The sequence below is a fragment of the Hetaerina americana genome, unplaced genomic scaffold (assembly GCF_022747635.1).
Source record: "Hetaerina americana unplaced genomic scaffold, ioHetAmer1.1.p SCAF_22, whole genome shotgun sequence".
Taxonomy (NCBI): Eukaryota; Metazoa; Arthropoda; class Insecta; order Odonata; family Calopterygidae; genus Hetaerina; species Hetaerina americana.
Window position 1 is genome coordinate 9,245,276 of NW_027286786.1, and position 25,962 is coordinate 9,271,237.

At 42.3% G+C, this 25,962-nt stretch overlaps 1 protein-coding gene across 1 annotated transcript; it reads right to left on the reverse strand.

The window, feature by feature from the left end:
• Positions 1-6,276: 6,276 nt before the first annotated feature.
• LOC139689280 (endocuticle structural glycoprotein SgAbd-3-like) lies at positions 6,277-16,302 on the reverse strand. The gene is made up of 4 exons (XM_071586340.1): positions 16,222-16,302; positions 8,366-8,490; positions 7,432-7,594; positions 6,277-6,686 (listed from the first exon to the last, which is right to left on the reverse strand). The coding sequence occupies exons 1-4, from the start codon at positions 16,228-16,230 to the stop codon at positions 6,573-6,575; spliced, it is 411 nt and encodes a 136-aa protein (XP_071442441.1). The 5' UTR covers positions 16,231-16,302; the 3' UTR covers positions 6,277-6,572.
• Positions 16,303-25,962: the final 9,660 nt, after the last annotated feature.

Genomic DNA, 25,962 nt, shown 5'->3' on the forward strand with positions numbered 1-25,962 from the left:
CCCTAAGTAATCATTTACCCTACTCTCTATCCTTTTTTTGATGATCCTAAGAGCAGCGTTAGAAATCAAACTTATTTTTCTGTAGCCCTTACATGATGTAGCCTTCGTCTTTTTCGGAAGAGGAAATAGAAACTAACACTAATCTCACAAAGTCTTTCGGCTAGATTTCTTTCCCATAGATGCAACGAATTAGCCCAAATATCCTTTTCCTACAACATTTTCCTACACCTTTTAGTAGTCCACAGGATTTTTCTCTACCTTCACGACCTTATTTGTTTTCATTTCATCGTCGATAGCCTGGCCTCAGCTATCTTCCTCAGCGCCATCTTCCTTTTCTATGTCTGAGTTCATACTAAACAGTTCTTCTATATATTCCTTCCAATTCTCTTGAATCTATCCGTGTATATTATTATCTTACCCGCCTTTTGTTCAACTGTTAGCACAGATCTTCCCTTCTAACCCCCCCAGATAGTGATTTGACGTTGTTGTATAGCGCACCAATTATATCGTTCTCCTACAAACTTTCTACATCCTCGCACTGCATCTTCTACCATGCTTAGTTTGCTTTATTTATTAATTGTTCCGCTTAATATTCTAATTTTCCTGTCCTTAACACTGTCCTTGAATTGCAAGTTCCTATTTTAACTATTTTGGTCTTCTTCTTCTGCGTCTTATACCCTGCTCCTTTCGGTTTCTTTGCAAGGGTTTCGTAAGATGACGACCACGGAAGCCGTGCCTTTTCCGCTGTCGACCGAGACACACAGCCAATTGGACCGAGTCCTGTAGTTGCCAGGGCTCATCATAAAACTCTTGGGAATAATAATTTAGGTGATTTACCCCTTCCTTCCTCAATAGTGTTTTTAACGTGACGCCACCACTCAATGGCCGCCCCACTGGAGTCAGACGCTTCGTGGACTACCTTTCGTCCGGCTCCTTACCTTCGAAATATCTGGCGTGGGTGACCCTACTCTCGCCATCGCAGCCCTAGTGGTCATCGGTCATTGCAAGGCATAGGCCCTTCCACCACACACACACACACACACACACATACATATATACATAAAAATATATATATATGTATATACACACACACACACACACATATATATATATATATATATATATATATATATATATATATATATATATATATATATATGCTTTCGTAGACGTAACACGGAAGTGCCGAATAGTACAATACACAGTAACACACAATATAGAAACACAAAAAAAGAAGAACACTCACACGTTATTACTTGATATTTCGACGGAAACAATCCGTCTTCATCTGAAGATATAGAAGTAATGACTGCTGGAATTGTTGAGGTGAGGGGTGCGAGAGAAAGGGAAGGGGGCCAGGGGAAGGGGAGAACGGGAGGCGAAGGAGGGGTGAGAGGAATGGTTGGGGAGAGGAAAGGGAGAGGGAGGGGGTGGAATTGACACAAAATCGGAAAATAGAACAACATGCTCACCGCAACTATTGCAGCATACGAGACCCATGTTTCAGCCTACAAAGTATTGATCAAGACCTCGCAATTCAAAACAAAGGCCACGTACACCGAAACTCATTCGGAAAAACACAGTGTCCACCCCCCGATATGCTTTGCTTCCACAAAGTAACAATTTAAGGCCACTCCCATCAGTGAACGACATTGAGGCCCGGATGCTGATAGGCCATACAGATGTAAATGAATGCCATTTCAAGAGTTTTTAATTCTATAGGGTTATCGGATGTGGGAAGGGACGCTAGGACGGAAACATTGCAACACTGGTTGAAAGGGGTATTATGATGGGAAGCATGTTTAGGGATGGGGAGACCCGCGGACGGGGAGGAGGGATTGCACGAGGCGCGGTGGTTATTAATCCTGATGTTAAGTGGTGTGGAACATTGGCCTATGTAAAAGGACGGGCAGAGTTTACAGGTAAGAACACCAATTTACAGGTAAATTTTCACCACTCCACCCCACTCCATCCCACCATTTAACTCTCTCCCACCCTCCCCCTATTCCTCTTGCACTTCCAAGAATGTTGTTTATCTTCTTACCTTTAAACTCTGCCCGTCCTTTTACATAGGCTATAGGGTAGAGTAAGATGTTGTGTTTTGTAAGGAGTCACAAAATGTCTTATTTAGTAGCTGTGTCCATCCAAACACCTACATTAACCGGTAGATTACCTAATAAAATAAATAAATAAATATGCATATATATATATGTATGCACATATAAACATATATATGCGAGTAAACGTATAAATATTTACATTTTTGAGAGTTGATGCACTTTCGCAGATTTTCCATGATTCCCAGGTAGGCGGATTCCAGAAGTTCCTTTAGCGTACGCGTTCACATTTCTTACACGATCCTTAAGATCCGATAAAGGTGTTCTTTTTGGGAGGAATTCCATTTTGAAAATAGTAAAATACTCTATTGGCACGAAGTCGGGACTTTAAGGCGGCTTGGAAATCGTCGCGTGCCGTTGCAAAAGGTCTTTACGACCTGACACTCGACTCTGCTCTTGGTCGTCCGGGAAGAGTTAAGCGCATATCACTCGCATCGTCAACGTTTTAGAGATGATTGTGTGCGCTGTCATCTTATCAGAAGATGATATAAGATCCAACCGACGGTCTGAATTCAGCACTTCACGTACACGCCAGGGAAAAATTACTGCCGATGTTTTATATACAAAGGATATATTGCATGCCATTACACCGAACGGGCATTTAATAAATTTAAACATACAGGATGCTCTATAAACAAATTATTTCTTAACAATTAGTGCTTTTTCTTGTAATATATTAGCCTGAATTTGAAACCGTATGATCTAATTAAAGTTTGCGTATGGTTATCCTTACAATTTAGTATTTTTTACCTCCAAACGTCACCTACGAATTCTAGATTACTAGATACTAGGGTTCTGAGGTTCTAGCTCTAGATTCTGGGGTTTCTTGGACCTGTTGCATAGTTCTTGGAAAATTCTCAAAAAAGGTCTAAGATGTAACTATTGCAAGCAGCCTTAAGTATCTATCCCCACCCTTTGAAATGCTATTCTCTAAATAATTTACAGAGAACTTATTCCAATATTTCGATCTATGATATTGCTAATTTGGAAGTAGTGCTGAACACAGAGCTTTGGATTTACTTCTGAATTTGGAGTTCGGGCGGGGGGGGGGGGGGTTCAAGTTCACTCCGATCCCCCTAATGTTTCGCCACTGAATGTTGGGGCGACTCTAATATTTTCATCAATTCTCTGATTAACTGCATTGAAAACCAATTTGAATGCAAATACATTTAAGAGGAGCTCCCCGCATTTGGTTCGGAGAGGCAGGTTGAAACCCTGTGATTATCTAAGAATCGTAAAAGGACGGAATTTCCGTTGGTAACCATATTCCAGGGAGACTTTAAATTAATGACCGAAAAATCAAAGTTTCAAATATTTTTTTTTAGTTTCCTGGTTCGCCAGGCTGTTTTGAAATGTCCGTTATCTTTTTGTCTGTGATGCGGAATGGAGTCGCATTATGCTTTCATGCTTCAATGTTTTTTGATATTCCGCACTACTTGAACTAAGTAACAAATGGAGCAAATGGAAATCCCAAAAGTACCAGACCAAACAAACAAAACACAACACTTTTGGAAAAAATTGAATTAATTTTTCAACATAATCTCCTTTCAGCCCTACAGACTTTACCCAGCGATGCTCAATAAGTTCCATAACCTTTTTATCAAAGGAACTGTCTCACTCCTCGAAATAGCCATTAACTGCTGACATCACCTCTTCAAGGTTGGAAAATCTTTGACCACCGTGTCATTTTTTCAAGTTTGCGAGCAGAAAAAAAATGGGATGGGGCTAAATCTTACGAATAGCGTGCATTGCGTAGCAATTAATACTTTAATTCATGATTTTTGCCATTGCAATAACGGATTTGTGAGCTGGTGCATCGTCTTGATGAAAGAACACCTTCTCCTTAGCCAAATGCGGCCACTTGATTGGTTGCTTGATTTCTTCGCTCATTGATTGTTGCAATTGGTTCGCATAATACTATTCGCCGTTGATAGGTTTTCCTTTTTCAAGATAGCCAATGAAAATTATCCCACGCGCATCCCAAATAACCGACTCCATGACCGTTGGTTTTTTCCTCTCTGCAGAAGAAACGGCCGACGCTTTCTTTGGAAACCCTTTTGAATCCATTGTTTTGATTTTTCTTTTGTCTCGGGTGCGAAGTAATGGACCCAGGTTTCATTCGTGGTTATGAAACGAAGCAAATATTCTGCTTTGTTGCTGTGAAACTTTGCTAAACATTCAATTGAAATATCTTCACGACACTGGTTTTCCTCGATTTTGAGCAAACGCGGCACTTATCTTGCACAAAGCTTTCTCATGTCCAAAATTTCAGTTGATATGCGACGTATCGCACTTTTTACAATAAATTCTATATCTCTCCTAGCTCGCGCACTTTCAGTCGACGATCATCCACTATCGCTCTTTGGATTTTCTTCACCGTTTCTGGAGTCGTCACCAAATTTGGTCGACCAATGCGATGCTCGTTCTGACAGCTCGTGCGGCCTCGTTTAAACTCTGCTACCCAACATTTGACTGTTTCAAACGAAGGAGCAGACTCACCCAGAATAGAATCCAGTTCAGCTTTCATGTATAACTTTGGTTGAGCTGAGGTCTTTCAAACAAAAGTATTGTACCACGTAACGATGACCAATCATCTCCATTTTCGAAAATTCATTGGAAACGTTCACTATTGATTGTTGCCAAACAAATACTAAACAACGTGGTGTCTTCAAACTAAAAATTTATACTATATAGATAGCATACTTTCTGATACAGTGATATTGTTTGGTTGCTGCCATGATTGCCAAATCTATATTCTCTGACACTTGCCTGGCTAAATTAATGACAAACAAAAGGGATTTTCCAGAAAATAATGATGACCAGAATAGCTTAAATCCTCCAGACCACGTATGTAGCCCTTCTTCGTCTGACTCAGGATAGGAGGTCGTCGAGTTAAAATGCGCGTTACACTTGCGCCCCCAGAAGCACACGCAGGCATGGACCCCTGCTGGAGTATCACCTTTGGGGATTTCTAGATCTTCCAGGGAAACTATCATTTTTACTAATAATAAGGAACTCTCCATCCCTCCCTTATTTCCCTTCCAGTGAGTTCCACACTTGGACGTGAGGGCGCTTCTTAAGGCAGCCTTTGTGTGTTGTGGTCGTTTTTAGACGACAGCATTACTTGCCAGTAAAAACCGATTCTTAATATACAGGATCTGTCATTTGTAGGTGCTTACTCTTATTAATTTGTGTTATTGGATGCTGAAATACACGTCGTACATAGAACATGGTTGAAAATAAAAATGGGCACAACAACAGACTATAATTATGATATTTCATTTCAATGAAAATTTTATCATTTGATTGTTTCTACTCATGAATGGATACCCTGGAATTTGCGGGTGGTGTAAAATTGAAGTTCTGGTCATTTGCTCAGCAGTTAAACGGAATTTTGTTCGCCGTTAGCGTCATTTGCGCATTCAATTTGCCCATCCCGCTAAAGAATCAATTTTTCGTCTATCTGAAGCATCAAACAACTACCTACTGGATACGATTTCCTTTGAAACTTTAACCAATTGGCTAAGGTAATTTTGCGATTTTGCTAAAGAATTTTCTAATTTTGGTTATGAATCATAAATCCATCGAAAAATATCAACATTCAGCGGAGGAAAATCAAATGCAATAAATATATTTTCTTTCGTTGAACATGACGAAAGTGCTCAACGTACTTCTCTTTCAAGGGCTAGGATTTCTTTGAAATAATGAATGTTTATGAAATAGAATATGTGAGCCATTATAATGAGTTGAAGTCGCTAACCGGATCTATTGATAGCGGATGCATTCGAATTTTAAGTGAGTTACGTGCTGAATGAAATCTAATATTTTCGTTTCCCCTTTTTTAATGGTCATTTCTTTCTTGCAAGTTCTAAGGGACTTTGTTGGATTTAAGGGTTAGCACGTCGAAAGTATTGATGCTATAATTTGCAAAAAAAATGTCATTACTAGAGCAGTGAAATTACTTACCGGATTTACTTTGTGGATAATGCAGTGCTTGAGACGGTATGCGTAAGTTACATGATATTACATTATATGGTAAATTTGCCATTCACTTTCCTGTCGTTTTCAGGTAGAAATCTTACTTAATAATAACTGAGAACTTTGGAGATTTGGAACTTTGGAGAGGATAAGGGAGATGAGCATAAATTTAAATCATTGATTTAGAAAGGAAATAGATTTTTTTATTTTTCTCGTTTAAAAATAAGAGCATTTAATTTAAAAAACCAGCCACTGCAACTTTTTCTCGCAGAATCCCAGATGAGGGTCAGTTTTGCATTCTCGATGTCTCTCTATGCACGTGACCCTTGGGGGCTGTTTTCGCTGACCCGTTGTTGCAGAGGGGTCAGAGGGTCGCAGGCCCTCGCCTCGGGCCCCTGCTGCGGCTGGAGGCGTCGGCGGCGGCTCATGCGGATGGGAGGGGGCCCCGGGCAGGGGTGCGGAGGGGCGTGTCGTCATTTACTGGCCTTCACCCTGGTCCCCTTGCCTCTGGTTCACTGGGATGGATGCGATGTATTCCAGGGACCTCTGGATCTCCACGGGGATGGGCGGGGCCACCGGGAGGTGGTCACCCTGGTGGTCAAAGAAACGCGGACAAGCGCATCAGATTTGTCCGAGGAATAGACCACACCAAGAGAGTGTGCGAGTTTAGTCTCTCTCGCGTGCAGAACACAGATGCATCCCTTTGATGATGTCGGTGGGTACCAAGTGCTCTCTTTTTCTTTGGGAACTAGTTCTGGATAACCTAAACTTACCAACTCCAAAATACACTGGAGTCCATGGATATGCATGCAGTTAATTTTTATTCAAACCTTTTTCGTCAGAGCTGGTTCTAAATCCAATTATTTTTTTCAAGAACTGATTTCCTTTGGTTTTGAACACAGTCGAAGCTCTTGATCAACCAATTATTATGGCATAATAATGAATTTTCGTTTTTGATTGTACAATGAACGTTTACTGAAATATATAGTTTATTAATAGAAATATGTACTTATTAAAGGCGATCATATAAAACTTAAGGATTTCGACAACGATTTCCAGAGGAAGCTTACATGCTTTCCTAGTAGCATAGGTGAAATATATGCAGTAGCACTACTGATCCGGGGCATAAGGAATAAACCAAACATAATCGCAAGTTGTTACTCACGGCTATTGTGTTAGTAGCACAGTTGCATTTAACATTAACTGGGGAAATAAATTTCAAGGGTGGTCCAGTGGAATCAAGCCTATTGACATGAGATGCTTTGCGCGAATGCAGGGGGGGGGGGATTCCCTTCGTGAGTTTCCCTCTCCCCCCGGGTTCTTGTGGCCTCCTCACCTGTGGGTGGTATCCGTTCTCGTCGGCAGTGTAGGTGAGAGCGATGCGAGAGCCGTCTGGTGCGGCGTAGGAGAACGACCCCTGGTTCACGACGCCGGCCTCTGCGCCGACGGCCTTCAGCTGTCCGGCCTGCTGGGCGCTCGTCCCGTCACCACCCTCGAAGCTGAGGAAGGGAGGAGGAGGCTTAGAGAGGGGGAGGCTTAGAGAGGGGGAGGCGCTTAGCGAGCGCCATATCCCCCGTGAAATGAATTGACATTCGCGGAGGAGTTCATAACATTAATGGCCAAGCTTAGCTCTCGCGAAGATTACCCAAACACTTTTCATTTTATTATGTTGCGCTTAGTCACTTGCTCCTAATCAAACCACAAAACCAATTTGATTATTCCAAGTAATGCCTCGTCATTAGTAGACGGCCAGTTTGGGAAAAAAAGGACGTTGTAGGTACGAGTAATATTCCACATGGAAGTTTCATGACGGACGGCGTTTGACATTAAACGTGATTATCAAAATGGAAAGGGTGAATGAATGTGCGCGGATCGTCATCGTCACTTAAAACCTTTTACGGGGCACTTGGTAATTATAAAGTATTGGATAAAGTAGTCAAAGTGATCCAGGTTATTTTCAAAAATAAGTTTATCGTGAAAATAAACTTTACATAGCAGCCTTGGAATATTAAAACACAATTATACATCGACCAGGCATAATTATTTTACTAATCATACCATCAAGGGTATCTTTTACTGTGAACTATTCGTTCTGATCTATTTGTTTGGGCTATTTTTAGTAGCCTCACAAAGAGAGTGAAGTCGACACTTTTAAAAAGTATTTTTCAATTCACATACGGTTACGGTCTCAGTATAATTCCATTTCATTTTCAATTGTGTTATGGAACTTAAATCTCCGGTCTTGAGCGTTTTAAATTCTCCTTTCTTACCTGTATCTGTAGGAGCCGTCGAAGTTGACCTCGTTCTCGGAAGAGATGATGGGCACCTGCTGCTGCGGTGTCAGGGGCTTCTGGGGCATGGCCAGGGCCAAAGCCACGCAGGCGGAGAGGATGATCTGCAAGCAACAGAGGGTGAGTTTAGTTTTGCCGTCGAATTGAGGCGTGCGCTCGTGTGGGAGCAATCTAAGCCTGTTCCAGGATGCAATGTCAATATCACCTCGACACCCAGGATCCAATAGACACGTTGCTGCGGCTTAACTGTACACTCCGAAAGAGAAAAATATCGGACGAATATAGAACTATCTAATGCTAATTTCTGCCGTATGATAATACAGAAATTATTGAATCACATTAGTTGGTAAGACTCTCCTCCATAATATGATTTAGAATGATTTTCATTGAAATTCGCGAGAAAACAAGAAATTAATGTTGTGTTTATATTCAAAAACGAAATTTTGATCCTCTGACGTATGCCTCGAAACTCTTAATTGCTTCTGACTTCCTTTGAGCCGACAAGAGGTGATTGACATCAGAATAAGCATGATCTGATTGTATCCTTCGTATCATTTTCTCATTTTTGTTTTTCCTTGGTATGAAAAAAATTCTTGCGCGTAGTACTAAAATTTGCTCAATGTTGACTCCAACATGGTCGAACAACTTCTTTCGTTAAGGAAGGAGTATCGTTGAAACATTCATTTCTCATTCTTTATGTTGGAGACTGAAGTCAAATTACTGACATCCAAGGTATTCCTTAGCATACTACTACTTAATCCGCCCGTCCAAAGAGTCACATGGGATCGGGACGAGGGCCGGCCGTCTCCCCCCCGGAGAAGGGGTGGGAGACGGCCGGCGGCCTGTCAAGCGGGTTCCCGTCCTCAAGCGAAATTTTACCGAATGTCTGGTGATGTGTTAGAACGTAATTCTGATGCAGTTTCCACTTGATTTTTATTCAAAAAAATTAAAATTATTTCTTGATGGCCAAATGTTTGCTAAATTTCGGGGGCAGTCAGCTCACCTCTGGCCACTTGGTTCCTAAATGTGGCGCCTCGTAATCGGTGCGATTTTTGATTTATTATCTCAACTGTATATTTACTACATTCCAAAGAAACTGCGGGAGATGCCGCAACAGTAACTTTTAACGGAGTCATCCGCTAATGTGCATTTCAATGCAACAATTTCAGAGTGTAAAATTTATTCTTCAGAGTTTAAGAGGACGCCTCGACGTCTAGTGGCTAAAGCACTCGACCGCATATTGAGGGATCTGGGTTCGTATCCCAGTCAAGGCGAATGATTTTTACACTCTGAAATTGTTGCATTTATATATACTACATGATAAGAATTCTCCTCTCACTTATTATTTGGTATATAGTATAGTCTTTTGAGTTAAGGTTTAAAATGGACACGGATTGATCATTTTCCGCCGCATTTCAAACTTCTTCAAATAAGACGCAATCTGAAGCTTCGAACTATATTAAACTGTACTTCAACTCTACACATATGTAAATTCCCTTCATTCCAACAAATACCCCTATCGCCTATCCCTTACTTGCTTCTCTAACATTATCCCATCTATCACAGTCTTCAAAATCTCATTGCCAGTCAAAATACTCTCTGCATCCATCTTCCCTGCTTCCTTTGGATTTATTCCAATGATACTCTTGTCTTATCCTCCATCTAGTTCTTCTTGGTTTGCTTTATTATTTAATAAGAACCTAGTTAAAGTATCAAATTCCTGTTGCCTTAAGTTTTCAAAAGTAGGGAACCATGGGAAAACAGCTCTTTGCAGTATAATTGCTCCAGATTTATCCAACCACATCTTTTGTTTGGAGGAATATATTTTTGCCTATAATATTCCCTCGATCTTACCTCCTGAAGGAGGACTTAATTCAATCACTGGGAAAACGAAACTGCGAGTTCGATATAACCTGCCATTAAATTTCTCACGCGACTCTGCAGACTTGTAAAGCAGAAATCTTTGGTGTTCTTCGAGTCCTTCCGACTCCCTGTCCTACTCTGAGGCCCCTGTCTTGGCGCCGGGGCTCTGACCACACGCGCGGAGTACGGTCACGCCGTGACGGTGACGATATTCTTCGTGGAACTTCTCCGGCGGAGGGAGGAGAGAGTGAGAGTGAGGGGGCGCACGACGCGCAGGCCGTCGATGGCATCGTGTGGGGTGGGGGGAGGGTCCCTTGGAGGGGGGAGGGGAATAACGGTGGCTCTCGCCTTGACTGCGGCCGCCGTGCTCGGCGAAGGAAGGGGAGGGAGGATGCTGTGGTTCTTGTGGAAAGCATTATGCTAACTAAGAAACCGGAATATCTCTCTCGGCGTGTGAGGCAATAAAATTAAAGCGATTCCATAATGTCCGTTACCCAAGTCTTGTCGACGTCTCTTCGACTGAGGGCTATCGCTTACGGTTCTCATATCTGAAGCCGTGTGAGGTAAGCCACGAGCGTCCAATTACTGAGCTCCTCAGTGATAGTATTCTGAAAGCGTTAACCTCACTCGAAGAGATTGCGACTAATCTCCAAGCCCTCTTGCTTCATCTTGATTCGAACCTTTTCTAATGCTAGCCCTCACATAATTCAGAGGGTTAACTTTAAAAATATTTTGCGCATGATTTTTTCAATAGTAAAGTATCCCATCCGAGTTTCCAGATCATATATTTCAATTTTCATCACGCTCCTAAAGCGCTTTTCTAAATTTATCTGAATTTTGCTTTTCTGTGGCCATGAAGTAAGTTGCTGCAATTTTTCTCGTGATTTTTCCCCTGCTCATTGTCTATTGAAGACTATTTCCAACATTTGTACGACTGAAAAACCCCCTACACTATTGTAAGAGCAAAAATAACAAAATAGTGCAATACCTTTGGTATTAGTTTATTTATTTGGACAATTTGGACAACACTTTCGCTTCTCTACTGAGTGACATTGACTTTGAGGTTGTTATTTAACCGGTCGTAAATGCGATTTAAAATCTATTACATTGAAGTGCATTCACAAAATTAAATAATTCCTAGTTACAGCTAATTTTCAACACTTGACAGTCGCTGCACGTGGAAGACAGGACGTTTTAATGCGAGAGTTGGGGTAGAAAATGTATTCCGAAGATAAAAATAACAATTAGAATCGTCAAATGCCGCAAGCATAAAATATTTTTGAAATTCAAAAATCAAATCCGCTAAGCGCACGGAGCATTTCTTCGGCCTTAATTAAGTAGCTGGTAATATGTACTGTAGCTTCCCGGACCGCCCGATCCGAGGCCCTCCCTCCGATTGCGAATTCCCACGCCCGGAGTCCCGGGTGAAAATGAACAGACGGGAAAAAATCTCCCTTCGATGATGGACGTAACTCTCATTTTGCTTCCATAAAGCCCTCAAGTTCCCACTCCCACGGCCGATATAGAAATCCTCCAACGAAGTGAGGGCCTTCGGAGGGGCCCTGAGGGGGTCCTCCCTCCCCCGCGGTGCGCCTCTGGAGTGAATGCGGCGCAGGGAAGTCATCTCGAAGGGGGAGGTGGGCGCGTCGAAAGGTTGCATTCCGGGAAATCACCGAGCGGTCTCGATGCACGATTAGTTGGTCGGGAGGAGGGCCTCTCCCCTCGGCGGAGTCCCTTGCGGACGCCCTTTCCCACGGCAAAGCCGATGAGGGGCGGAGGCATGGGTGAGATGGGAGGAGTGAAAACGGGTCGCCGGGGCACGAGGCGCTTCGCCGGAGGAGGAGGGGTTGGGTCGAGGTCACGGGGCGGGAGGGGGGCCGGTGTGAATTGTATTCATCTCGGATCGGATTCGATCGTCCCCTCCTCTTCCTCCACCCCCAATCGGTCTAGTCCTGCACTGGAAGTCACGTGCTGGGCTTAGACTCATATTTTCTGGCCGAAACATAAAAAGAAACATCCTGCTAAAAATCATTGGCAATAGTCATTACCACATAGCCTGCTTAGAGGTTAACTGGTGCTAGATTTCTCATTTCAAACCATATATATGATATTTGCTCAGATCAATGTCATGTAAAGAGTCTATTTCGATCGTCTATGCACCGGAAATTCATCGAGCTACAATAAAAAGTTTTATTAAAAATCCTAATTTCTTAGATTAGTAAAAAACGACACACAGGTAACAACCGGAAGGTCGGTTTCATAGATGAAGGTGAAGCTGATCTTAGTACGAAGCCCAACCCCCACCCCACCCCACCCCACCCATTGGTGCGTAGAATTCATAAGTCACGATCATGAGGGTGGGTGGCCGGTTCCTTCCCCTGTGCGTCTATGGTTTCCCTCGAAGATCTGGTACCCAAAAAATCGCAAAGGTCGGGTGAAGCTGAGTTCCTTTCTCTGTGGTTTCCACCGATGCTTCCCCAGAAAGATCTGGTTGCCGAAAAATCATTCAGTTTGAATGAAGCTGAGATTGCTCGGGAATCGAACCCGGGCCCTCAGATCAGAGGCTCAGAGCTATACCAACTAGACTAACTCGCCAATCAGTAAGGAAGCAATCCAATTAATACAAGTTTGCGTTGCCGAGGTTGGGTACAGCGGGCAACTTGACGCGAATCGACAGACTTCATTCTCTGAGGAAAAGCTCTCCCTGGTCGAGTTTAAATATGTTAATCTTGCACTCTCTCTACGTCATAAGGATTACGGCATATATAAAACAAATAAAAACGCTGTTTACTAACAGTTTCGTTGACGAAATATTTCTAACCTGATTCTCTCTATGGTTAACCTCTCGTCTTGCTTGCTTTGTCACCGCGCGACCCGTATCTCCCCAAAGGTAATTATTGAGCACTACAGAGAATCAATCAATTTTTCCACAAATGATGTCGGAGACCGAAATCCGAGGGCTAATTTATTAGTATCCCTGCACAGTTCATTTTACTGACATACTTCATTTCCGATTCTTCATGCTTGATATGACCATCCAAAGAATTGAGAGTTAATCAAGTTAATCTACTGACATGGTGCGAAGATTTTGCCAAGAATAGATAAGTTAGGCGTATTTATTTTGGGGTGAAGTTGAGACTATGGAGTTTCTTCCACCACCTAACCCCTAAAGGGAGGGGCCGCCAAGGGTGGAGACGGGAGGGATTTAGAGTCCCGCGTGGATTTGTCTACATGTACATGAATTCAAGTAGAGACATTTTTTCCCATGATTAAAGTGTTTTCCGTTCATTATCTTAAAATAACTCAGCCTTGCAATTCAAGTGCAATGTTCTTTAAACCCATCGAAAGACAATTGGCGCTTTGATAATGTTGGTGAATCTAAACACAGGCATAAATACCATTAGAAATGTGGTTAACATGTGTTAGACAAGATTCAAATTTATTTTTTAGAGTTCGATTGATACAAAAATGAAATTATTACATCCGTGTTATTTTCTTGGCGTGAACCTTCAATAATAGAAGAGATCCCATTATACGTAAATCAATTAAGAGACAATAGCAAAATAAAGAAGTAGAAAAATAGCTAGAGGTGAGCGATTAGCAGAAGAAATGGATCTTTTTTACGGTAGTTCATGACTAGGCTGACAAAAGGGAACTCACTACGGGGAAGCAGAGCAAATGTCTGTGCGATGTAGCGACTGATGAAATGAGCATATGCGGATATTTTGTATGTGTGATAGGCCCTTTAAAATGCGAATTATGGTGAGTTAGAGGAGGTGTGGTGAAAAATAGCTCAGTCAATGAAGGTTATGATGGTCCCAGGGAGAGAATGGATGGAGGTGAAGGGGATTTGTGCCCGCGCGATCGGGAAACAACAATTGGCGAACGGTTAAAGGTGAAAGGGGAGTTGCGAAAGGCGAGGGGTGCGGCGTGAAGCGGCAAGGGAGAAGAAAGACCCAGAGCGAACCTCACATCCGCAGATCATGACGAGGCCCTTCCAGCCATTGCTTTCGGCACGCTCGCGCTTCAATTGACCTTTCAACACGCCGTTGAAATACATCATTTGGGAGTGAATTGAAGTCACTGACAAATATGAAGGAACTTTTTGTTGAAAAATTAATAATGAATTCTAATTTATGGATAACTTTATGTAAGTTTACTGCTAATTTCCTCTTTGTCTAATATTTATCACGTTACCTATCGGTATGAGTTCGCAGTCATTACGGGCAATTTTGGGAAAGTGTATAGAAATAGAAAGACCGTCCAATTAAGAGGAATACAAAAAAGTAATTGTTCGCCGTGAAGTCATACTTTTCTAGACATACACAAGTTAGAAACGAGAGTTCGTGTATGAATAGCGGACGACCTTATGCGTTGCAATCGCCCTCGGCTTCCAACATAACCATTACCATATTTCCAAATATTATGTATAAATAATTATTAATGCATGGCGTTCATTAAAAGTTAAATATATTATTACTATACGTATGTACTCTAGCTTCATTCACATGTTAAAGATAGAACCCCATGAACAACTGACCCTTTGCAATGAAAGAATTTCAAACCATAAAGATCATTAGCCTAGACTGGTATTCGAACTCGGATCCCTCGATCTACTGCCGAGTACTTTTAGCAGTCCATCAAACGGAGCCCCAAAGAATTTCAGAATGTACTACTGAGGCCCAAAAGAGTGAAGACTTTTGCCAAACATTTGTTCTCTCCATTGCGTGCTTTTAAAATTAGGTAAACTTGAGCGATACGTAATGACGTTTATTTTTAATGATAGTCCTATCTGCTTTCTGCTTTAATTCGATGCTATCGACTCATAAAGATATGTGTACGGCAGTCAAAGCTGTCATATGAATATAACTCCTTGTGTGCTTAGAGAGCATTTTGAAATGCAATGTTCGTAATATTTCCTCAAATGTCGGATCAACCAATACTACACATGCATATACTTAAATCAACCAATACTACTCCGGTGCCTGACTCCGTAAAATATTACTGTTGCGGCACCTCTCGCAGTTTCTTTGGAAACCTTTACTTAGTATTGGTTAAACAAGACACGTAAATTCCGCATAGGCAATACATTTTTAAATAACAATTAATGTTATATAATAATAGCTAAATATTTGCATCGATTCATGGTAATATAAATTCGATACACTTCTGAATGTAAGCAGTTTTAATTAATATGAGAATATTTATTTGCAAAGTTAATATTTTAGAAAAATATATTTAAGCAAAATTGAAAGCATGCAGTCGGTGTTAGCTAGGATGTTCATAGTTTAATTCATTCAAAGGCATTTGCCCTATGGACATTAGTTTGGCATCGGTAAGATTATTACATGTGTTTAGGTATTCAAAAGCATCTAATCCATCTACTAATCTTACCAATTGTAATCCTAGTTGATAATAACATTAAATTAAAATTAAATATAATTGATTATTGACTCTAACAAAGTAGTTTCGTAAAATTATGACTAATAACGGATTTATTACTAATAATCCTTAATGATTAACATTTTATGACACATTGTTACATGCATTAGAGAATATACTTTAGATCCTTGAAGATAGCCTTTAAGTATAGGTTTAAATTCAGAATAAAATCAAGATTTGGCCAGAGCCGATCATAACGGCAAAAATTACGTTAATGCATTCACTCTGATAGGAATGTGAACCTTATCGAAAGTGATCACAAGTAAAAATAGTTGAAGTTAATGGAATAATTGCCAAAATACTATGAGCGACTATCGCTAGAGCGGACATTTTTTTACAATTTGGCACAACGAGCAGGTGATTAATAATGAACGTAGCCCATTTGCGGGGACGGGGGTGGCGAACCCCGGAGTGTACGCCGTGACTTCGGTTCACGGTCGAAAGGCGTGAAGCGCACGCGAAATGAGGGGGGCTCGCGGTTATGCAGAATCCGCAAAGTACGGGAAGAATAAAGGAGAAAGGCGGCGTACCAGCTTCATGACTGGAGTGTGGATGTGGATGCTGCGAGGGTGTTCGTCCGCTTGGCTGGCTCTTGAGTCCTTCTAGTCCAGGAGGCGTTGCTTTCTCTGCCGCCGAGGCCCGGCCTTTTATATGCTCGATGGTCGCTGGGCCCCACCCCCGCTCTCTCCCTCGCCCCCCCCCCCTACAGGGACACTCGTCCTCAATTCTCCCGAGAGGTGGAGCACGGGAGATGAGCGCGCCCGACAACGAGGGTGGGGAGACCCCCTTCGACCACCCCCCCCCTCCCCCTTCCCCCCCCTGCGCCGCTCTCGCCGCACCCACGGGGGAGAGCGAGGGATTTTGGAAGAGAGGGGCGCGTGTGGGATGCTGCTTGAGTCGTCTAATTCTTGAGATCAGAGCCGAATGCAGTCAGCACTGCGGGGTCCACCGAGTCGAACGCTCACCCAGCGTGCGAGTTGTGATTTGGGGACGACCTCTCGGCCGGCCGACTGCCGTAGGGTCCGCACGCACCATCGGGGATAAGTTTTCCACGACTTGCCAATCACTCCTCATCTGCACCGGTTTTACTCGTTGGAGTATGCGGCGAGAAATTAAAATTGCAATGCGATGTCTCCTCAATATACCTTGGAGTACATCAAAGGCAATCGTTTCGAAAAGGGAATTATATAACACGGAAATGTTTTGTGTTCACGGGAGTATCTGTAAGAAAGGATTACGAACTTTCATGTGAGTTATTATTCTTTTAAAATTGGACGTAATGATTTTTATGGGTGTAACAAGGAAAAGTGTAGATACCATTGATTAAGAGATTATTAAACCTGATACGCCTAAGAAATACGAATAATAAGAAATAAGAATACGCCTGCATAAAAAAGCCATTAAGGCAATTATCAACTCGAAGGTCAGGAAGGTGATGGTAGACAGTATTAAGCCCTAAATGGAATTAAGTGTGGTATCTTCACATAAGCAGGGTAGGGGGGCCAGTTCCTTTCCCTATGCTGGTTATGGTTTCTCTGGAAGCCTAGTACCCAAAAAATCTCACAGCTTGGGTGGGGGTGCCCAGAGGCTTGCCCGGGAATCGAACCCTGGCCCTTCGGTCAGTAGTCCAACACTCGACCCCTGAACTACTGCGACTCACGTCTAAGAGACCTTCAATAAAATTCTATTGTAAAATGGGAATTCATCTGGTGTATCAAAATGCAAAGTACAATGAGGTTCAAAAAATTAATGTTAACCTAGTTCAAAGCATAAGGATTTGGTTCGATGCTGTGATAATAAAAACAGAGCCTTAGCTATTCGCATTCTTTTTTAAATATTTGCGATCGTATGCGCGTGCCATCTATGGCTCCCTTAGTTGACGATCACCCTAAAATGTGGGAGTGATGAGGAGGCCGATTGAGCCGAGGCGCGGGGAAGGAATCCCGCCGTTCCCCCCTTCGCAATCGCCCTCACGCCGCCGCCAAGGGCCTTTCACTCAGTTCGCTGACTGCATGGAAACCGACGCTGCCTTCTGGCGTCGACGATGTTTCTCACAGTATTCATAGTAGAGTAACACGCACTTCCGCGAACCAAATATGCTTTCTTTATCTATCATGTCGTCCTTTGCAGTTTCTACCATCCAGTGAGTGTTCAAGTATTATGATTCTCAATATTCTGTAAGTACTTAAAAACATTTAAGATGTAAACGTAACTATTGCTTATATTAATTGAAATAATAAAATCCCTATTCATAGAGTTCTTCGAAAGACTTAAGGGGAAAAAGAGTCATAATGTGTAACAGTATGCACATCAAGATATTTCAACATGGATTGGAAAAATCAAAATAGCATATCTTAATGAAAACTTCCCGGCTAAACAAGTCACTCTTCTTATATAAGTTCGCCACATTTTTCCCATGCCTTCTTAATTTTTGGATTCTTACAAAATTTGGGCTATTTTTCCAAAAAATCGCCTCCAATCTGTCTTGTACTTTCCAAAGTCCTTTGGTAAAGAATTCGTTCGGTTGACTCCGACGTCAAATTTGCACCATTTCCTATAATTCCTAGTTGTTGGCAAACCTTTTCCCTTGCAAGGCGTCTTTTAGTGGCGAAATAGTTAAAAATTGGACGGGGCAAGATCTGGATTGTTCGCGAGACGAGGCTAGACCTCCCAACTCAATTATTGAATCTAATCAAGGGTCAGCCGAGCCGGGTATGAGGGTGGTTGTTGTCGTACAGGAAAATGACCCCTGCCAACAGCCACTTTTCTCAAAGTAGGGCTGGGAATCGATAATTTGCTGATATTCAAGGTAATTGCAGTGGACTGGACCCTGGGAACCCCAAAAGATGGTCAGAATCACTTTCCCACAGAGGGTTGAACCTTGAACTGTTTGCGAATGGGAGAGCTGGAGTATTTCCACTCTATACTCTGCGTTTTGTGAGATGGATCCAGACCTCGTTACTATTCTTTCAAAAAAAGCGTCTCCTTCAAACAAGCTTCGTTACTTTAAGTTTTGATTATTGGAAAGACTTGATTCTTTATAAGCTTCAGTAAACTACCTGGAAGCCCATCTCGAACACTTTTGCTGTATTTAAATCATTGTGAACGATATTGTGGACAGTTTTAACACTCACTTGTACTTTCTTAGCTATCCTTCCAACAGTAATTATTCTATCTCGAATAGGTCCATCGGTGCTCGATTCTAACTTGAATCCAAAAACTGACAACGAACCCAAATAAAACTGAATACATCTATAATGGATAGCTGATTTTCCCACACATTGCCTTTGATATATGTAGAATGCCTTTATCAGAATGAGCTCTTCACGTTACGAACCTGTACTAATTGGAACCAAAATATCTCGTACTTATGATGAGGTCCGACTGCTGAAGAAACTGTATTTGTTTTTAAAGGAATTTAAATTTTTCCTGTAAGAACACTCCATATGATATTTTTGATTTTAACTGAGAATTAGTTTTCGAACTTGGTATTGCCAACTACAAATCCACGCTCTGATTTTCGCTGTTTATCAAAATTACGAGAAGAAATCCAAGCTATGCCATATGCTTTACACATTCTTTAATTTCTCTGTTGACTTTATCTTGGTTGTTAAATTTCTGAGTCATTACTCGTGATTATTGAATGGTATTTAAAACTTGTATTTTGGGTCCCTCATACGTCATTCCATGTAAAAGAAGTTCTGTTACCCTACGACGTGTACCGCTATCGCTCGAGTTCAAAGCTTCATTGATTTCTGAAAGAATTTCGTCCAATGTGTGGGAAGCAAGGTTAAACGGGTTTAGCCGGGGATAGACCAGTGATAGCGTGTCTGCATATAAAGCTGAAAGTCCCTGTCCCGCCAAATCCCATAATCGGCGACAATTTTTTAGCTCAGAAAATTTTTTTATTGTTTTTCAAAACGAGGCAACCACGCATTAGCAGAAAAATAAAATAATGGTATTTCGGAATGAGGCAACGAGAAAAATAGACTCCTAATAAAGAGCTACCCTGAACCCATGGTGAAAGGTAGCAGTTTCACCATTAGGCAATGGTGGTGCAGACAAAGTGAATCAGCCCACCATCAGCTGCGGACGTGAGCGAAGTTCACGGTATTGGCAGCAGAACTGCAATGTGGAAGGCAACGGAAAATCACCGCATTATTCTCCCTAGAATATGCAGCCTTTTACTTAAATAGATAGGAATGTAGTAGCTGCAGTAAACCACTCCTAGGATTGAAATACTGATGATGAATACATAAGTGAAAATATAGATTCATCAATGTATAACACTTCGATGACTAACTTCTTTCAAAAAACTAATATCAGTTTCCCATCCTGACCTTAAATACTGTTAAGTTTCCATCGCTAGGATAGTGGAACGAGCGAGGGTTACCACCGTAAATTCTTGCTATAATTCCAATTTGCCTCGCAAACCTCTAAAATATCAGCTTTTCCTCCTCTCCATCACCACTGTATATTTCCTTATTTTCCTTCAAATTGCTCTGATCTTACGAGTCTCTTTTCTAACTGGTTCATTAAATTATGTCTCTTCTGTGAGGATGCGTTTAACTTTCCTTGGGAGGGATTTCGTTCAATGACGATCGCGGAGGTCTTGCCTTTCCCGCAGTCGGGCACGACACACAACCAAGTGGACTCTTCGACCTAGCATGGGCACGTCTACCAGGCGACATTTATCCGGTAAGCACAGGTTTAGGACAACCAAGCCCATTCTAAAGTGGGATGCTTTTCATTATATTATATTTTCTCATGTATCAGTCGTTTTAATGCTAGATAATTATGTTTAGTTTCCATTTTATGAAAGACCTGCCTCTCATTGTGGCTGGGAAAGATAATATAAAATTTTCGCTGCTAACAACTCATAAATGACGCTATAAAAAAGTTAATGTAACGATTTGTGTCATGCGATTTTATTCCTTTAAAGTCACATATGATTCATTCAAAACTGAGGTAGATTGTGCTACCATTGACGCGAAACAAGTAGTTTTGGTGGTATTTTATGCGTATTATTCCCTATTACAAAATATTTTATATTTCTCCTCTTGTTGGACTCTCCATACTTACCATCCAATTATAAATATTCTCATCACCAATATAATACCAAAATTTGGTCATTAATGTCCGTTTGATATGAAAATTCTATAAACCTTTAATAAAAATTATGTCCGATGTTTGGGACATAGATTAAAGGAGTAATTAAAGCACCAATCTTTCAACAATAAACAAACGTAGGGGTTTAATCGCAGCTGCTGAATTTTCGATGGGGAATCCTATTATCAAAAGGTCAACAGTTTTCATCCGATAATTCATTGGAGTTGCTAGAAGGTTTTGTGCATATTTTCCACGGGGGAATAATAACACCTTCTAAAATACTATATCATTTATGCCTTTGACGTATTTTCTCGAGATGTAGAAGCTTTTGCAATGATATCACCACCCCGCCCATTCTCTTAGCTCACCCTCCGCCTCACATTTCCTCCCGTGGGTCATTGTCTCGAGATTCGCGAGGCCTGGGGCGGCGGAGACTCCCACGTCCGTCGGTGATTTCAATGGGCATCGAGAGTAGAAAGAGGCCACTGAAAGAGTCAGGGCGCGTCTTCGGGTGGGGCTGGGGCATATCCCGGGGTTACCATGTTAAGGGGTCTGGGATAGTGTTTACGTTGACACCCTTTCTCTCTCATCGCGCGTTGGTCCCCCGAAAGCCTCCGGCCCGCAACTAATGGCCTCCGTCGCGGGCGCGCGCGCTCTCACTTCCGCGGGCCGTCCGTTGTCCGTTGCGTCATGGCGTGACGGAGAGGGGGGTGCATTTCTATTCTCTTGCCTCGCACTCGCTGAAGAGGGAGGGAAGGAAGGAGCCTCTCCTTAAGCTGCACCCTTTACTATCGTTGATTCGGTAAAGGTTCTAGAGTAGTAGCAGTATTTAGGGGAGGCGACCAACAGCTGAAGCCATTTGCGCCATAGGGGATGGACAGTAAAGGACGAAGGGTGGAGAGATATCCGGCGTCGGCAATAGCCTACTCTTTACGAGGGGCACCAAGGGGTCCGCAGCTTCACGTCCCATCCGACGAACGGCGTACTCATTCAAAGTGCCCTCCACAAAGCACCTCAAGTAGGGATCGAGGTACCTGTGAAATCTATTCTACACCGCCGGGATTTGAACACGGGCCCCCTGGTTGGGAAGCCAATATTTTAGCCCCCGCACCATATCGCTAAATAAATAAATAAGTATATGTATATATCCCTCCTCGGACTACAACCTTAACGTAGTGGAAGGGCTAGTGCGTTACGATGACCCCTAGAGCTGTGCTGGCGGGAGTAATAATAATTGCTCCTGGTAGGGTCACCTATGCCAGATAGGTCGAAGGTTAGGAGCCAGACGAAAGGTAGTCCACGCAGCGTCTGTTCCTCAGTGAGGCGGCTGCAATGGCGTCAACCCCAGTGGGGCGGCCAGTAAGTGATCGTATCACGTTAAAAACACTATTGAGGAAGGCAACAGGAAACCACCTCAATTATCATTCCCAAGATTTACATGATGGACAAAATAGAGATTTTGAGTCCTGGCAACTACGGGGCTCGGCCCAATCGGCCCTGTCTCGTGCCCGGCAGCGGGAGAGGCAAGGTTTCCGCGGTCGTCATCCCACGAAACCCTTGCATGGCAAAACCGGCAGCAGCAGGACAGAAGACGCAGGAGAAGAAGACCAAGTTAGTTGGGAAAAGAACGTTAAATGTTAGGAGAATGATGAGTACAGGGAAATTGGAGAATATTAATTGAGAGATGGAAAGGGGAAATATAGATATTTTAGGTCTATGCGAGATGAGATGGAAGTATAGCGGGGATTACTGGAGTGATCAGTATATAATAATATACAGCGGCGGGGACGAGAGCCAAAGAGCGGTTGCCATAGCATCAAATGAAGAGGTAGGAAAAAGCGTAGTCAACAAGAGCAGGTGACGAATAGATTATTAATAGTAGAGATAAAAGCAGAACCGACGAACTTGGTTGTTATTCAGGTATACATGCCACCGAGCAACCATAAGGAAGAAGAGGTCGATTGGATATACGATCAATTAGAGGACATAATCGCGTGTGTTCCATCAGGGAAACATTTGATAGCGATGGGGGATTGGAACGCGACGGTAGGCGAAGGAAGAGATGGTGATGAGGTGGGGGACTACGGTTTAGGTACGATGAATGACCACGGGGAGAAAGCAGTACAGTTCTGCAGGAGACAGGGGTTAGTCATCACCAACACTCGGTTTAGACACCACAAAAAACGCAGGTATACTTTGAAAATGCCAGGTGACTCAGAAAGGTACCAGCTGATTATATACTGGTTAGACACAGGTTTAGGAACATTGCGATAAATTCGCACAGCTTCCCGGGAGCGGATGCGGACTCTGACCACAATTTATTTGTTATGAAATGTAGCGTCCGTTACAAAAAGATAAGGAACTGTATGGCAAAGAAATTAGACCAAAAAAGTTAGACATAGAAAAGGAGCATGACGTAGAGGAAGATAGCTTAGGTCCAGGCATACTCGACAATGAGATAGAAAGGGCATTAAGGGAGATGAAACTAAATGAGGCAGTGGGGGTGGATAACATTCCCGCGGAATTATTTAAATGTTTAGGCAAATGTGGGAGGAAGAGGCTATATGGGCTGATTCGTAGTATCTATGAGGGAGGAATTTGGCCGGAAGACTTTGTGAGATCAGTTTTAGTTCCTATTCCGAAAAAGGTAAAGACTGCATCATGTGAGGACTACAGAAAAATGAGTTATATATCCCACGCAGCTAAAGTTGTTCTGAAGATCAGAAACAAAAGGATAGAGAGTAGGGCAAATGATTACTTAGAAGATGATCAGTTTGGGTTTAGGAAGGGAAGAGGTACGCGAGATGCCATTGCAGTGATGAGATTATTAATAGAGAGGAATATGGAATACAACCAGGAGGTATTTGCCTGTTTCGTAGATTTCGAAAAAGCGTTTGATAGAGTGAATTGGGAAAAACTAATGAGTATATTGCAGAAAATAGGAATAGATTGGAGAGAAAGGAGGCTAATCCGCTACCTGTACATGTCTCAGACTGCTCATGTGCGGGTGGGGAGCGGAGAGTCCGGATGGGCAGTGCTCGGTCAAAATCAGTTAGGTTCGTTGATGACCAAGCTCTGGTTGTCAGTTAGCCATGGGGTTGCAAGCATTGCTGAGTGAATTGGAAATTCAGTGCGACAGGTATGGGATGAGAATAAATATTAATAAAACAAAGGTTATGCGATTTTCTAGAAAGAAAAAGGCTAAGCTAAACATTAAAATAGGAGGGCAAAAACTAGAGCAGGTAGAACAGTTTACGTATCTCGGTAGTGTTTTGGATCAACACGGTCAAAGTAGTAGGGACGTAAGGAGAAGAATTTGCGTTAGGCAAAGAGGCTTTCACAAGGAGGAGGGAGTTGATGACGGGGACGTTGAGTAAGGACGTTAAGAAAAGACTCGTAAAAACTTTGATATGGAGCGTAGCTATGTACGTTGCGGAAACGTTGTCATTGAAGCAGGAGGATAGACGTAGATTAGAGGCTTTTGAAATGTGGGTGTGGAGAATAATGGAGAAGGTGAAATGGACAGAGAAGAAAAGAAATGAGGAATTACTGGGAATGGTGGGCGAAGAGGGGGGTTTGTTGGGAGAAATCCTGTGGAGGCAGGAAAAGTGGATGAAGCGAGTATTGACCGCCAGTGGGATATTGTAGCCTGTGATAGTGGGGAGAATGTTGGGCAAAAGAGGAAAGGGAAGGAACAGGATAGGGATGTTGGACAGGATGAAGGGAGGAAAAAAGTACTCAGAGATGAAGAGGGGTCTGATGTAAGAGTAGGATACTGGATACTGGATTTTATATTTTGTTGGGAATCACAAAATATTTATTTAGTACCTGTGTCCATTCAAAAACCTAGCTAAACCGGTAGATTACCTTACAATAATAAATAATATATATATATATATATATATATATTTATATATATAAATGACAGGAAATAGAAGAGGCGCAGACAGATGATGAATATACGATATTGATGAATAATGTACCCGAGGCGAAGGAGGGAGGGGATTGGTTGGAAAGGTAATACCAAGTAGGCAATTGGTAGTTTTGGTGGTGTGAGTGAGACATGGGTAGCAGAAGAAGAAATTTGAGGATCTCAAAAGTAGTTTGTAATTTGAATACGTTTCGTTAAAATTATCGTGGTTGGTACTCAATCAGCATGAAAAATACCCATGGTGACAGTTGCATAAAAAACATCGAAGAAAGTTTTCCCCTCTCCTTTCTCATTACTTTCTTTTCAACATGCAGCTGGCGGTTCCTTTCGGTTCATCATTATTCCTCTCACGTGGAGTTTCGAGCTGTCTTTCATTGTCTCCATGACCTGAATGAATTGGAGAAGTAGATGCAAAAATCAGCGACACCAGCAGAACCCTGGAGAAGGCGAACAAAGAGCCATTCGTAAGCGGCACCAAAGAAAGCTCATGCCATAATATCACATCATCCTCCGAAGCCATTACACCGGGTGGAGGCGCTCTGTCCTGAGTGGAGCCCTTCGCTCCCATCCCACTCTTGAAAACGCCCAGCCCTCTCGGGGTGAGGCGAGCGTACTTGCCACTCCAGTATGCGGTTGGGTACTTCACTAAACATTCGGTGGTTTTTCGTTTTCCGCTGTATAATTTAAGTCGCTGTATTATTTTGAGCGTTCTGCCATCCTAGTCCCCGCATCTGCCTTCATACACTCTCCCCGCCTCGCTCGGCAATAATGAGTCCAGAATGCAATGCACGCAAATAAGTCAAAAATTTAATGCTGTCACCTATTTTCATCCAGATTTGATGAAGTCAAAAGTACAACTTCACAAAATGGTTAATAAAAATGAAAGTAATTATAAAACGTTCACGGATTCTACGATACAATATTGGTAGCAGTGGTTCCTTACGTTCGACTAAATGAAGCCTTCATCTGATTAATTTTATTTTTAAAGAGGAATTGAAGAAAAATCCCAAGTAAGCATTTCTGGAATCAAGAGTACAGTCACGCTCTCGTAGATGGTTAACCTGCACAACTAACTAGCAGTAGCACTACAGTTTAACTGCAATACTTCATTGTCATTCATTTTATCTACGATCTACGGGTAAAGATACACTCAAGTTCATTTGCTCCCAAGAGACGCGTCATCATAAGAGAGAATAGTAGGTACTGTTAGCGCGAGAAAGGGGGAAGGAAC